At 38.3% G+C, this 16,499-nt stretch overlaps 1 protein-coding gene across 3 annotated transcripts in view; it reads left to right on the top strand.

Moving 5' to 3' along the window:
• The window catches only part of LOC138261725 (meiosis-specific coiled-coil domain-containing protein MEIOC-like), a 196,218-nt gene extending 180,063 nt beyond the window's left edge, over positions 1 to 16,155 (top strand). For all 3 annotated transcript variants that reach the window (XM_069211030.1, XM_069211032.1, XM_069211031.1), the window contains one exon: positions 7,237 to 16,155. In XM_069211030.1, the coding sequence (XP_069067131.1) occupies positions 7,237 to 7,517 (281 nt within the window). In that variant the 3' untranslated portion in view covers positions 7,518 to 16,155. The remainder of the gene's footprint in view (positions 1 to 7,236) is intronic.
• Positions 16,156 to 16,499: the final 344 nt, after the last annotated feature.

The following is a 16,499-nucleotide window of genomic DNA, read 5'->3' on the forward strand; positions in this document are numbered from 1 at the left end:
TGTTGAGATGTTATATTAGTTTCACTGGTAATAATAAATAATTGAAATGGGTATATATTTTTTTTTTGTTAAGTTGCCTAATAATTATGCACAGTAATAGTCACCTGCACACACAGATATCCCCCTAACATAGCTAAAACTAAAAACTACTTCCAAAAATATTCAGCTTTGATATTAATGAGTTTTTTGGGTTCATTGAGAACATGGTTGTTGTTCAATAATAAAATTAATCCTCAAAAATACAACTTGCCTAATAATTCTGCACTCCCTGTAGGTTATCTGTCCCAGGGGATGGTGTCCCCAGGGCCACTTAGAGGCTTGGGCAGGAGGGTGACATGCAAAATTTAACAACAACAAAAAAGTTTTGCCCCTATGTGGGGTCCCACATCACAAGGGTTGCGGGAGTGGGTCAAAGTATCCTTATCATAATCATCTGTCTTTTGAGAGTATGTGGGACATATGTTGTGTCCCTCAGGGACCCCATCACGAGGCTTGAAGTGAGTGGGGATCAGAGAATCCCTTTCCTACTCTCTTACGTCTTTTTAAAATTCTGGTTGGATGGTTGATTTGGTGTGGGCCAGTCGGATCTCAGCATGAGATCGGTCAGCTCCACGGATCCTTGCTGGCGTGAAAAGTACAAAGTTTCAGAGCAATTAATGCTCAAAAACTACTGAAAAGTTTTACAACAAACCACACAAGGTACTCTTTCTGGACCAATATCTGTTTTTCTTTTGCATTTCTACATGAGATCTTCTTTGATATCTTTGAAAATATCACTGTCACATTTGCAATGAAATTATTGATGAGAAAAATCTGCATGTCAGGGGAGCGAGTTATAGTTACCTTAGCACACAAATTATAGTTTCTTGAGATAACTGTAAGTATAACTGGTGAATTTCTGTGATTTTTAGAGTTTAAAACGTAAAGTTGTTACTGAACATTTCACCTACCTATAACGTTACTGTAATATATACACAAAAATTGACTTTTTGGGTTACTAATAACTTTGCCACCATTCGACAAATCCAACCCATATAACTGTTCCTCTGGCATAACCTGCATATGTTGTGCTGTAACACTGGCTGAGGTGAAGATCCTCTTAACTGGCGAAGTGTCTCTTGGAGGAACACTATCTAGGCACCCCTCCTCCTGGCATACTGATACACACCGCATGGTGATTTCGTGCTCTACCCCCCACCCCAAAAGCAGCTCCCTCATCCAACAAACAGAGACATGTCCAGTTTAGATAATTTCATCTGCTATTTTGCAGCACGAAAATGGGTGACACTAGCCGAGGCGATGTGGTCCGAAGGACTCTATCCTGCTTCTAGCGGCATCCCATCTGCATCATCCTTGGGTTGGTGGTAGAGAGACCCACCCCGCTCACATATTGGTGGCTGCTGAGAGTGCTTGCCTCTGTTGCTCGTGGGCCTGGGTGAGTGCCCCCAATGTCGCAGTCTCACTGGTCCAACGCCGGCAGAGCCTCTTTCTGTGTCAGTTGGTAGCCAGTCTTCTGCATGCCTCTGGTGTTTCCAGCTCTGAGGATTCGTACCAACACTGCTCCACCTAGTCCCAGGCATCTGTGGGCTTTGTGAAGAAGTATCTTGTGTGATTTACTTTGATTTTCAGCTTGTCTGAAAACCACAGAGCATAAGTAAGGCCAGCAGTCTGCAGTTTCTTCTTCACCCCTAAGAGTCCCTAGTGCAATGGACTGTCAGTGTGTAATCTGGAAAGATGAGTATGTGTGCATTGTTCTAAGTGAGGGGTCCGGCACCCCAAGCGGATCGCAGGATGGTTTCTTCTTCTCTGAAGCTCATCATTTTGGTCACAATAGTCCACAATGGTATATCCGGTGGAGGCCACATGGCCGGCACTTCGTGATCCCGCTCCAGCAAAAACAACCGTAGACAGCCAGGTTTTGATGTAGGCAACTTGGTCATTCACCTCCATGCCCGCCGGAAAGCCAACAACGTGTATGTTATTGCAGCATGACCGCCCCTTGGCATCCTCTGCTCTGTCCTCAAACACATGGATTCTGTCCATGAGGTCCCTGACCTTTCCCTGCGGGTCCACTGTGGCTGAAATTCTCCTGGATTTCCCTGTCTCATGCCCTGGCCCCAGGGAGAGGGGATGGGGGTGGAGTGGATCAGAAATGGACCCCTTCTACCTGTTGGTTGGGAGACACGAGCTCTGACAGTTGGGGTTTTTGGACAGGGTGGGTTATCTGGGGGAAGACACGTGCAGTCCATGCTCCAGAGGGATTAGCGTTCTCGGCGTGGAGGTCCCCAATATGCTGCTCAGAGGGTCATTGCCTTCAGTTCCTCAGGACCTGTCCCACCCCGAGCCATACTGTTTTCCATCAAATGAGATTTGTGCATATGTGGGGAAAAGGGGACCCCCACTGTGTTGAAGTCCACTCCTGCAGCTTCCCTGCCTGCCTCTCCCCGCCCCCTATCCGCAGTCCTTTTTATTGCAGTCCGTTGAAACACCTTCCATGTCCCCACAATGCCATACAGCATTGTTGCGCTGCACTCTCAGATGCCAGTGGGGGGAGCAGCTATTAGATGGGGTGGGGAATTAGGAGGAGGTCTGCAGGAGTCGGTCAGTTCCTCCTGCCTGCAGATTGGGTAAGAATTAGGACGGGCCCAGCATGCCTGGACTCCGCGCAACCAGGCCTTGAGGCCCCCAGCAGTGGCACCAAGCTGTGGCACCAAGCTATATCCCCTCCTTTCCCAGCCTGAGCTTTGTGCGCTGCTTGCCCCACCTACTGAGTGTCCTTGGGTGCAGGCCTGGCAAAACTCAGTTCCCCGTTGCCTTAGCCCTCCTCCGTGTTATTTGAGCTACGGTCCCGCTTCAAATCCTTTGCGGCAGCTGGTCAACTCAGCTGCACAGTCACACGGAATTCTCTCTCAGCAGTCCCTTCGTTTGGCCAGAGGCGCATAGTGGGGGGCATGCCTCTAGCTTTCCCCTGGATTGGTCTGGATCATGGGTCGCCTGACAGAGCTTGACGCACGCCTCCCATCTTTTTGTGTCTGGCCACGCCCTCCTCCCAGTTTTTGTGACATTAATGGTCAAAACTATATGTAAATCAGGACAGTTGGTTTGAGGAATTTTTACAAGAGTAACTCGAACCCAGATTTACAAAAAAAAAAAAAAAGAGCCTTCTGATTGGCCCAGTTACCCTTAGGCCATCTTGCTCCCAGGGGAGCAATGCTCTGACTGGTTGCCTTCAACATGAGGAAAAATGTTGCAGGCAGCCATTAAAAAGATTTAGTCCGGTGGGAATCCAGGATTGTGATTATTTAAAAAAAATTAAAAAAAAAAAAAAAAAGCAGCCTGTTGGCATTTTGAATACAAATGTATAGGGAGGGCGGCACCCCCCTTCGTGAGCTCAAATTATGCAGGGAGACCCCATCCCAGGGCCCGAAGAATATTTAGAGGGGAGATGGGTGGGCAACGCCCCCGCCCGGAGCTTTAGAAGGCCCCAGGGACCTCCTCTCCCGGGCTGGGACTTTACTTAGGTCCAGGGAGCTGATCCCTGGCACACAGTACTTTTCACGACCAGTACAGTACTTTTATCCACCCAATGGGAGCTTTGAAAATGCTGCTGGCAGGTGGGAGCACCCTTCGATTTTCATGCCTGTGATCTTGTGGGCAGAGAAGTTGTGATTATTCCTGTGGAGAGAGAGGAATCAAAAACAGCGGCTCACTCCAGGGGGAGCAATGCTTGTTCCTACAGTATGCAGGGAGCTGTCCAGGGCCACAGTCGCTCAGGGGCTCTGACCATAGCAATGTTTTGTGGGTGGCTAGGGTGGCCACCAGGTCACCCACTTAGACTGAAAACGGCCTGGGGATTGGGTCCACAGGAGGGGTGGGGGTTGGCACGTGCCCTCCTACTCTTAGTGTTGGGCCTTTTAGGGCAGGGAGAGCTGGAATACCCACCTCTTCCTCTAAAATAACTGTTTTTGACTCCTGGAAGCTCTACAGAAACACCGGCAGGAAAGTGTGCATTTATAAGGTAAATTGGAATTGTATACATGAATGTCACAACTTCTCTCCCTTAACTACACTTAAATGTAATGTATTAGGTGTTTTTAGGTCTTGCTGATGGACCTTTTAGATCAATTATGAACTTAGAGTGGGCGTTTGGTCCACTTCCTGCTTATATTTTAGTGACTGTCATGCTCCTGCTCTGAAGGCTTTCCCTATTTTTGTCCACTGCCTGCTAGGCATTTTGATCTCCTACTGTTTTTATTGGCTGACATGTAGCCTTTCACTGCTGTCAGACCTTGCATTGCAGTACAAGTGACTTCTGTCTGTCCTTCTTTCTATCCTTAAACAAAAAAAAATCTTCCTTCACAGCGGCCATTGCCTTCCATAGTGCCTTCATACACTGAGCTTCTGTTGCTGTAATGGTTGCTGACCAACACAAAATTCAACTAGGTGAGAACTTAAATAAATCATGTGTATAATGAAGATATAAATCATCAAACACATTTGACACGATTTGTATACACAAGCTCAAAACCTGGTAATCTAGTTACTTATCATTGAAGACACCATGTGTTTGCACCACCATATATCATGACAAACGAAATCAGTGGATTAATTTACTCACCAAGTGTGCAAGCCGAATCAAAAATCACCCGGTAACACAAACATGTACCTATGACAATTATCGGGGAAAAGCCATGTTGAGATATGTCTCCGCGTTTTTAAACCTTCCTTGGCTAGGTAAATCTCTCATGGAAGTGCCTTTGCATTGCCGGACCATACACTGGAATAAATGCATGCTTATTAAAATGTTCCAGGACTATATAACAACAATGGGAACACAGTGGGTGGGAACTGCTTACCTAATTGTATGCTTTGCATCCCATGTGAGTGCGACACCTACGGGGCTCGAAAGTGAAGAAGGCCGTCTGCATTTAAAGCGAAAAGCCGGTGAGTGTATCCCAACACAATAGGAAAGCGGGGTGCTCAAGTCACTTTCCGGCATCGCAATCAATTGTCTTACTATGGGCGTGGCAACTGCTCGATCCTGTAAGTCTGTTCAAAAAATGGGAAGGCACAGGGGTGGGACTTAAGAAGACTGGAACCCGGAAGTGGAAGTATTTCGGTCCATAGAGAATAAAATAAAAAATAAAGTGTGTTTCCTTTGATTACATTGTCGAACCCGGGAGGACGGAGGGATAAAGTGAAACAACCTTCAACATGTGTATAAGACAATTGGTTGCGGTGCAGGAAAGTGACTTGTGAGTACCCACTCTTTCTTATTGTGTTGGGATACACTCACCAGCTTTAAGTGTGGACAGTCTTCTTCACATTCGAGCCCCGTAGACAGTGTGCTCACATGGGACGTGAAGCATACAATTAAGTGGTTCCTGCTCGCTGTGTTACCGTTGTTGTTATATAGTGCTGGAACATTGTAATAAGTATGCTTTTATTCCATGGTTTGGTTCGGCAATGCGAAGGCATTTCCATGTGAGAGTTACCTATTCAAGGAAGGTTTAAAAACTCAGAGGCATAGCTCAACTTGGCTTTTCCCGGATACTTATTGCCACAGGTACATGTTTGTGTTGCCAGGTGATTTTGATTTGGCTTGCACATTTGGTGATTAAGTTAATCCACTGCTTTGGCTTGTCATGATATTTGGTGGTGTAGGTCTCTCTACTCACTTGTGGTACATTTGCGACACGCTCTGTCCCTGGTGTGGTGGTAACAAGTTTGATTTTGGTCAGTAACGTGAATACCAGTGTGAGTAATCATCACAAGCTTTGCTAGCATGACACGTGTGTTTGGTGATGTGTCTGAAAGTTGCATTCAGTGTATTTAAACACATCTGTATTTTATTAGGCATTTTTGCGTTTTTTTTATTAGTTCTGAGGAGGCCCACAGTCAAGAGGGCCAAAAGCGTTAACTTCTTGTGAAGGAGTCTAGACCAAGTTGTAAAAAATATTGGAAATCGCTAAATTGCGCTAAGCACTGAAACAAAAGGCAAGGCGCTTTCCACGTGTATATTTTAATTCAGACTACCTCCGATTGTAGACTTTTTTTTTTTCTTAAAGGATTGTCTAAGCCACATATACACAAAAGAATTGAAGACAGCAGATAAGCCTTTTTTATTTATTTAGTTATGTAGGAGTTGAAGTATGATGTGGTGTCTGTATTTTTATGTTTTTTGTAAAGTGCAAACACATGGTGCCTTCAATGATAAGTAACCAGAGTATCAGGTTTTGAGCTTGTATATTGAAATTGTGAAATAAATGTGTTTGATTTATATCTTCATTATACCGGTGATTAATTCAAGTTTCCACCTGGGTGATTTTTTTTGTTGATCAGTCCCCTGATTGGCCACTTTAATTTTTCTGTATTAGTTTGATGCCCAGGCTATATGAGGTTAGATGGGTAAACACAATGTATGGTTCCATATCTGTTGCTGGTCACTTTAAAATAGTTTCAGATTGGCTGCCAGAGTGTACGTTTTGTTGGTAAGCATCTTGGAGTGTTTTTCTTATAGTGAACAAAAGAAAAATCCTTCGAAGATGGCCCCCATGCATACGGATCAACTGAGACGGTCTTGAAATAATTTTAATGTTTTTTTTTATTCAGATATGGCAACCAGGCATGTAAAAGCTTGCACAGTAACCATCATACAAGGATTTTTTCTAAAGCAGAAGAAAAACGATGACAAGTTGATTGTGCATGTGTGCACACTCACAGTGACCATCGTCTAGTAGTTATTCTTTTTGAAAAAAATCATTCAATATGGCCGCTAAACCTGCATGCTTGTTCAGCAGGCATGTGGTAAACATAGGTGTGTCATGGGCAAGACCTATTGACTTAGCCAGTGCTTATTAATATAAAACAAACCTTCAGTATATTTACTAGACAGTTGCCTTTCTGTTGTCATCTAACAAACAGAGGGCAACTTATAGCTTATCCAGCTACTCTTTACTACCTGGGAACATAACTTCCTTTTACTGCTAACGTGTAATAACATTGATGATTCTTACTTTGGAAATTAGTGGTCAAGTCTGCTTGTGATGTTTTCAGTTAGCTAATTTTCTTGAGTCACAAAAAAAACGTGATTATTTTCAAGGATTCACTGGTTTTCCTTTAAATTTTGTGCTTTGAGTTTGCCAATCATATTAAGTAAAAGCCATTTGTGTAGAATAATGGTTTGATTAATATTGTGCAACTTTGTGATAGTTTTTTCTCCCTTATTGCCCCTAGATGTCCTTGCATTAGCTGCTGCTATTAAAGAGCTAGTTGTTTCAACTCGCAAGGCACGCACAGCACTCTGGTGTGCCCTTCAAATGACGTTACCGAAAACCTCTTTAACTACTCCTGTGAAACAAGAAGATGTGGAGAGAGCTTTGCAGGAGTTGTGTCTCGGATGGGATCTTGATGGCAGTGCATTGGACTTGAATATGGAACATGTCCACAATGAATGCAAAAAACAGAATAACGAAGAACAGTCAGAACCATGCAAGGATGCAAGAAACCATGCGTAAAATTAATGGAGGACCTCATTTGTGCAGTAGAAAATGTTGAATCGCCTACGTTTAGGTGGAATACCACAAATGATGCTGTCATGGAGCTTTAGTTCCACAGTGCATAGTTTGTGGTTTAAAAATTATAAATTTTTTGTGAGCAGTGTATAAAATGACATTAAGTTGCAAATTGAGCGTAAGCCACTTTGCTCTGTCTTTCTAACACGTTTCCATTTCCTAACTTGTTTGGTCTGCACTCATATTTTCTGACCATTCCATTTCGGAATGTGTTGGAATATCTGGATGTAGGTAATTCTCATTGTTTTGCATCCCAAATACTCTTTCTGGTTTGCTTTTGTGATTAGTTCTGATTAACCAAACTGTTTAATCAGAACTAAACTCTTTGCAACTCAAGTGGTGTGGTGTGACAAATGTACTTTTTTATATACATCAAATAGTTTGTATTAAAAGATGTTTGTAGAACTATTTCATTAAGTCTTGGTTATCAGGTGATTAAAAGAATGTCTCTCAGGATTGGCATTTAGATGTAATATTGCCATCTGAATAGTATGTTTAACATAGTATGCACTTATTCAGAAATATATGGTTAATAATAGATTATGGTACTATCATTTTCAAACACATTCCCTATTTATTTTAGTGTTTTGAATAAATATTTTATTTAAAGGTCCAAGTTATTAATATATATAAATATACATTTAGATCATTGCCAAACGTTCCCACTAATACAATGTAACAATACTCAGGAAATATGTATAATCTATATATAAATATATAAATAAATAACAAATAGGACTTAGGGTGGGCGGAAAGATGCTTGCAAAGTATTTTCAAAAGGCTAACTCTACTAGATAACCAAAGCTGTTTTAACCAGTTTGATTTAGGTTAAATGGAGGTTAATGTATTTAATTTCTACAACTAGTGTTCATCCTGTGGCTTAGACAATCACAAGTGTTATGTATTAATGTGAATGTACAGAATGGGATATTGGGAAATGACATGTCCTTCTTGTAACACTAAATGAGTATTTTACTGCTTAAACAGTTGTCTTAATTTGGGACCTTTTTAAAAAAAATCTTTTTGCGAATAACCAGCCCATGTTCTTTGGGATTTATATTTTCAAAGTGTTTAATAGGTTTAATTTCAAAGGAATATGAGTATCACCACTGGGGTAAAGAAAGAAGACCGAATAGCTTAAATGATTGATGTCTCACATCTGTCTTGAGATTATGGTGTTAATGTCTTCACTTCTATATGATGATTCAATGAAAACTTTTTTGATTTCTTCAAGCAGGTCGATAGTTTTTGACCTCAAGTAGGTAAAGTATTTAATGTTGTTGCTATAGTATTATTTTAGGAATTGTATGTACTTTGGAAAAAAATATTAGTTGATCATGAAAACTGTTTTTCTAAACATTTTCTGTAAAATTTGAAAAAAACTGGGTGCAAGACAAGAGATTAATATTGTACATTTCCTTTTATAGCACAAAATGTTTTATTCTGTACTGTAGCTTTCAAGATGGTGACCTTTGTGCCCAGCCTCCAAACAAGATAAACATTTGTTTTTTAGGAAGTCTTGCATGTTCGGGTCAATGATGCCTCTTGGAATCTATTATTTCTATTGTGTACTGTGCCTGTTGCTGTGTATCTCTGGTGTTATGGTTTATTATGGTGTTATTTTACTTTCTACTGTACTGAAATACATTTCCAGCCATTTTTAGTATACGTTATAGTTTATTTGTCCTCATCGATTCCAGCTGCCAGCATTTAGACTGATCTGTCAGCGCTTCTCTAACACTTAAACGTCCCAAAATCTCTCAACCTGAGACATTTTTCTCTTCTCACGTAATATTTGAAATCAGTTGGTTGTTTGTATATTCAAACAGGATGCATGCTCACAGGACTAATGACTTTGATCTCTTCAGACTCGTAGATAGGAATGGCATATCATTTGATGTTGCTTTGCATTTCCAAACCCTTCTTCTTGTCTAACCTAGCCTTTCCTTGAACCGTCATGCAGTGTCGGCACTTCTAAGATTTAATTTGTATTTTAAGCTCAGATTTGATAAAACTGACATTTGGGACGTCCCACTGACCCCAACTTCAAATAAATGAAAAAATGCTTTAAAAAAACCCTAAAATCACTGCCTCTAAAACAAGAACATTCTTTGCCTCTTAAACATTCTAGGCAGGTCACTGCTTCAGTTGTAAGGTGTGCTTCCCAGATAGGCCAGAATATGTATATTACTTATCTTATCAAGTTGATGATCAGTTTTTCCCTTAGACAATCACCATGGCAACTAATGTCATAGTCCCTCTGTTCAAACCACAAAACATTTAGGTTTTTTTCTGTAACTTCATTTTTGCAACTTAAGAAAGACTGTTACTTATCCAGAGTAGATGTTTGTAGTAGAGTATATTGATAATGCTGGTTGTATTGATATATATTAGTCAGAAATGTTTGTGCGGATCTGCACGCATCTTCTCTAAAAGCTTTGGTCAGCATTAATATTTTTAATAGTTATATATCGCAATATGAAACACAAGGATAATATATTACATTTATAGTTCTATCTCTACATCAGCAATTAGCCATTCGTAATGTATTGTAGTTAATCTTATAAGATACCCAATGTATCTTACCAAAATATGTCAAGGATGAGAATTCATTTAAATCAAGCAATTTGCATTTTCTCTAGATTGAATGTCACCTCCATTACCTTTTTAATTATCTTTCTATGCTCTTTGTAATTGTAAATCTGAGAAGAGTAGAAACTAGAGCTGCTGATGCAGTTATTGTTCTTGTGTGACTTGATATGTTTGTGGTAGGCCAACTCTTATTATTTGGCATTCACTCTGATTGTGTTGAGCAAGACCAGGTCAATAAAGACCATTGGTCCTTTTGACAACCAAAAGCTAATTTTAATAAAGAGGCTACTGCTTGTATGTGGTACTGATAAATACATATGTATTTAAATTGATTGCTGCTAAAAGCATTTACTATCACAAACAAGCAAACAAAAATATAGGTACATGTAATTGCCAAAAGCTTGACCCTCCTTTTTCCTTGATGAGAAGGTTGGGGGTAGGTGTAAGAGTTTTAATAGTTTGACTAGATAGTTCTTCTAAAAACATTCCATAGTCCTTGCAGATTTCAACAGTTTCTAAATGGGTTTCACACAGTCTATTGTGTAAAACATTGCAAACTAGAGAAGTCTATTCATGACAGCCACAAGTAATCAGCTATTTTATGTGCCCCTCTATTCATTGCAATTGAATCATAGAGCTGGTTGTTGAAAATTGCAGTAAGATTGTCTTCTAAGTGTCAATGATCTTTTTTTTTTATGGTCAAAATCTGTCACCCGACTCACTCATCTACAGTTTTACAGTATACTGCGCCAACAAAAACTATTCCAGTAAATAATAATTGTTTCAGAATCTGTTGCATTTGTCAAAATATTGCAGTGCTAAATGTTGCCTCCTGTCCATTTTAGCTTTTTTCGCACATTTGCTAGTTAAACACAGATATTCATTAACTCCGTTAAAAAAAATTCAGGTTTATTCCTTTTGAATTTTTTCAGATAACTTCACTCTTTTTATAATGAAGACTGTTTGAATCCCCAGCTGAAGTATAAATGTCTAAATTAATTGTTGCTGTCACTGAGAATTTGCTGTGTTCATAACCATAGTGATCCTAACAAGACAAAGGCACTCTTGTCATCTGTTTGAAGGATATTGTGCTAGGAAGAAACTCAAATTAATATTATGTGTGACCACAAGAACACCCTAAAGAGAAATAGGTGATTCCTGATATTATCTGATAAATGCCAGCTGGCCGAGATTAACTGTCTCCTAGACAAATGTCTGCAGGAGTTGGGAGGTGTTACGGGGAATCAGATTTCATGCACTCTCTTCCTCAGTGATAGAAATTGTACCCTTTTCTGGAAGGCTGAGCACAATTCCCATCATCTTTGTATATCTACAGTGCAAATGAGTTAATTAACAAACTTCTATGCTGTTACCCCGTTCAATATTGGTACAAGATGGTTTTTATCTGTTAAAATATTTTTAGCTGTGTGTTCTTTGCACAGGATGCATTTTTGTGTGCAACATTTTGCACTAAAATTTCAGGTCAAACTTGCCTTTGTGATAGAATGATAAACTCGGTTTAGAAATTAAAGTAGGTGTAAGAACGTTTACAATGTTTGAAATGTATGGTAATATCATTTAATTGTTTATGTACTAACTGAATGTAGCTTTGGTTATTTTATATTTTCAAAACTGTTTACATGATAAAATTTGTAGCCTTGCACGATTGCTTTATAGTTGTGACTGCACCGGGCACATTGCATCATAATAGCCTTTAGTTTCTTATGTTTTTTTCAATGTTGTGAAGGAATATGACCCTAATCCGTTCGTTTTTTTCTATGTGCCTTTTATGTCGTTGTTTTAAAAAAAGGTTATTAACTTTATTTTTAGTGTAATTTTTAAATAAGGGAAATACATGTTGCAAACTAGTGTTTCTCTGTTGCTAAACAAACAGAACATCCAGTAATGTGTCCACAGAATATTGTATTCTTTATTTATCCAAGTATACATTACTGTGATCGGTTGGCAATTTTTCTGGATTTCTGAGATATATTTGCAAAACAAATCAGTAACATATTCGTGCAAACAATATACAGTGGTTTGTGAAATGATCTAGGCTTTGTTGGGGTTTTCCTATATCAATGAATAGTATGTTTTCCATCCTTGGACAATCTACAGTCCTGTATAAAACTGAAAAATGTTTGGTAAGGTAATAGGAAAGTGCAAAAAAATTGTTCCCGAGTTGGTTGTAAATTTGAGTTTGGCAACAAATATCATTTCTACCCAAATATCTGAAATAATGGTTGGGTGTGTTTATTTCCAAATGATGCGTTTGTTGCATGGTGTCAACTAATTGTTTTGGTGTGCTTCTTTTTTGAGCATGAATTAGGAATTTCTTATGGAATATTTGATTGTGAGTTTAAGCATGTGATCGGAAATCCAGCAGGTACCTCATCAACAATAGTGCCCCGGGCCTGACTTGGTAGGAGAAGCAATTATTAGTGAGTCCTGTAAAAGTTACTTTTTTGAAGTGGTTCCATTTATAGTTTTATGTTGACTGAACAGGGCCAAATAAGTATATTGTACCTTTGTAATGATATTTATTTTCATAATTAATAAATATGCTGTATTAACACTCAAGGTATCAGAACCACATAACTAATAGAAGTGTTAATGCTGTTTTTAAATAGGCTGATACAGGGCAAACAGTAGACTTTACTTTCAATTTATTTTGGTAAATCCTATGACTTAATTTTAAACCTGTTACGTTATTTCTTATGTCATAACACACAAAATGTCTGTAGTTTAAAAGAAATATATAATGAAGGTAGCAGGTTTTGAAAGTAATATAGTACGTTCCATGTGAGAGCTAGTCCTCTTTGCTTTTAACATTATCAGTCATGTTTTTAAACTTATTTTCCATTTCAGGCAATATGTTTCACCAAATGTGTATTTCCTTGGTGCACTTTACATGTTCTAGACAATTTCACACTAGTCAAAACCTTAAATGCAGTGGTAAGAAATTGTTTGCTTGATAAACAGAGTATATTAAAATTTTGAGCAAGAGTTTGGCAAGACTGTAAAAGCACAAAAGGATTGCATAGAAGTACATTAACTTGTTAGGCTTATGACACGTAACTGTGATTTCTCATATTGGGTATTTAAACGCTTCTCCAAACATAGATTTCTGATGGATACAACTACCTGTGGATTCCTCACCTATTGAATACTCCCATTGCGCCAGGTGAGGAATCCACAGGTAGCTAATGTATCCACCAGAAAAGTTGTTCGTTTAGAGGTTTTTACCTGTCCATCTGCATGCTTGAGCGTGTCTCTGTTAAATACTTGGGTACAGAATTGGTCAGTTTTTAATACAGTGTAGCTTTGCTACTGCTTCATTGTTTGATCCTTCTTACCCATCAGACATATGTCTTTAATTGTAACTTTTGCGTGCTATTGCTGGTTTGCAAAATAATTCAGAAGCTTATATATTTAAATAAATCAAAAGCAAAATCTGCTTATTGTATTTAATAACTAAGCATGGGTTATTTATGGATTGCCGTGAAATATTTAATTTGTCATTAAATACCATACATTAGATAATTAGCAGATATTATGATTCTTTTTTTATTTTATTTTTTATATAACTGTAGCATATACTAGTTTCCAATTTTTGGATCAGTTGTGCCATGACAGAAGACATTGCTTTCTTTGTGATTCAGTGAAGATGTAGAAAAAGTATTTCATGCACAAAATATATTAAAATCATAGCAATGTATTAGCAATGCTTTCTAAATATTTCATACAACTGATTTTCATTTTTTAAACCATTAGTGTCTTGGAAACATTAGTAATACTATGCACCTATATTTTAATTCTCCCATGGAATGTAGTGCCAAAGATTTTGCCAAAGGAAAGGGGTCTTCAGCCAGTGGTGTTAAGAACAAGCGGCCATTAAATTTTCTTAAAACCAGAAATCTAAAATAACTTAAGTTAATGTGCACTGTATAGTAATCAGCACATAATTTGGTTGGGGAAGGGTATTCAATTCCAAAGATTAGTTGAGAAGATAATCAGCAAAGGCCTTTCCCAAAGAAAGGTTACTGGCAAGGCTTGGTATGGCTCTGGAATTTGACTTTTCATTCCTCTATTTCAGAGACGTTCATCATAGGCCCTAAAGGACCAAGTGCACACCAGATTTTCATGTGACTCTTTAACTAAGTCACATTTGCTTTTATTCCATGTGAACTTATTTTATTAGTAGATCCAGAAAATCTGATATGAATTTAGCCTTCATGGCCATGCTTTCGACACCCCTGACCAATTCTGGGATTTGTGATGGCCCTTGAACGATGGCGTACAACACAGTATCATTGTTATAGGCTGCAAAGAAAAAGGGCACCTAAAAATAAGCAAAAATGAAAAGAAATCTTGTTTAAGCTAATTCACAGTTCAGTGCAAATTTTTGTTGTCTTGCTTAATTTTTATTCAGTAAAATGCCTATGAACGTTGCCAAATTTGACAATTTCATTTGACACACCGAATGATATAGTTTCAGTAAGACACTAGAAAAGCATCAATACATGAATAGTGTATATTGCCAATATATTCAAATACTTTAGGTTTTTTTCATGACCAATGTAGAATATCGCATGCCTTTCAATATAAGGTGTTGTTCACAGCTTACAAAATATTGCTGTTGGATGGATGGATATATATATATATATATATATATATATATATATATATATATATTTGTTGTGCAAAGGAAAGTCAAAGGCCAGGGAAGTGTTTCAAAGCATTGGAAATGCTAGCTAACCGGATAGTTGGTAAAATCTAAGAATATATCACTTCTACCTCTTCCGTAGTGTGGCACATTTGATCCATAAATGTCACAGTTCTATGGTTCCCTTTCTTTCTGTGTGAAGCCTGTAAGCCTCTACATATTTATGTTTGGGTTATTTTATATGTGTGAGTAAGTTTATATACCATCTACCTACATTTGTTCGGGATGTGCAACTGATTGTTTTTAGATGCTCGTGCACCCTTGGAGTTTCCGAACTGTTGTCTGACTGTTTGTTGAAGTAGACTAGTGGGATTAAACTGTAAAAAGTGAAGCATTAGGATTTTGCGGCTAAAGTCTGTTTTTTTAGGTCGATGAAAGATTTCACATTTGTACGAATATCCTCTATAATTTCATATAGGATGTACAGCACTTCTATGTTTGCTTGATGTGTTTTTATAATTTAATCAGTTAGATATAAATGTGTCTGAATAATAAATAGTAATGACTATTGTTTTGTTCTGGCCTACATTTTGTGTTGTGTTCCTGGTGCTGTTGACTGTGTAAGATGTTAAACACAGCACTGAAATAACAAATGTGTGTGTTCTTTGTAACACTGACAGTCATAGAAATGAAAGTACTTTAAATCACTGTGATTTATTAAAAAATAATTAATGGGCATTGCAATTGTAAAATGTTCTTAATGGTGTGTGTCATCATAGGCAAAGGATTGAGTGACTCAAGTTCAGCAGTTGTCCACCTCAAATTCGTAAAGAGAAACTTCTAGAAGAATCATGTTTGACAAAAGATTCCCACATCATGGCAGACTATTGTAGCATTGAGCTCGTCAAGCTACACTTAGACTTTTTGCTGCAGTCAGTGTTATATAATTCACATCCAAGGTAATTGGCTCCTATTAATTTAAGCAGCATTTTCATATTCTGGAGAATGCTATCTCTATTGTTTGACAGTTAAATCTTCAGGTAATTAAATAATGTATCTTAAATAAAATAAAATATGTCATGCCTCTACTGTTGTATCCAGTGCCATTACAAAACCAGTATTTTTTTTAATACGTTACAGGGAATACATTCTTGGGTGCTGTTTTTCCAATTCTCCATCTGAATTGAAACTGCTAAAAGGGATTCACTCAATGCATACAGATATGATGTAGCGTTTTAAAGCAATTATGTTTTTATTGCTAACCAAATACAAGATTTTGTTAAACATGTAAACCGTAAAGCGATAATAAAATATTTAGCATTTCATGGTCTGTGAATTTTTTGTAATTGACTGAGCACCTATTCACTTGGTTTACAATTTCTAAACATCAAGTCTTTAAAATGTATCTGTTTTTTAGGATTGCTGAAAAAGTGTAAAATCCAGGCCATGTCTGTACTCTCATTCCCATGCGTAGAAGCCGCAGTCAGGCTGCATATTTTGTGGTGTACAAGTCAATTTGTGGTGTCTGCCTGAAGTATTTTCTTAAATATCTAATCAGCTTAGTCCATGATGGTCCAAACCAGAAACAATAACAAGCTCCACAAGAAAGATTAATCTGTGGTATAGTTTATACAACTAATGTTAATATATAGAATTATATATGGGTA

The sequence above is a fragment of the Pleurodeles waltl genome, chromosome 10 (genome assembly GCF_031143425.1).
Source record: "Pleurodeles waltl isolate 20211129_DDA chromosome 10, aPleWal1.hap1.20221129, whole genome shotgun sequence".
NCBI classification, from domain to species: Eukaryota; Metazoa; Chordata; class Amphibia; order Caudata; family Salamandridae; genus Pleurodeles; species Pleurodeles waltl.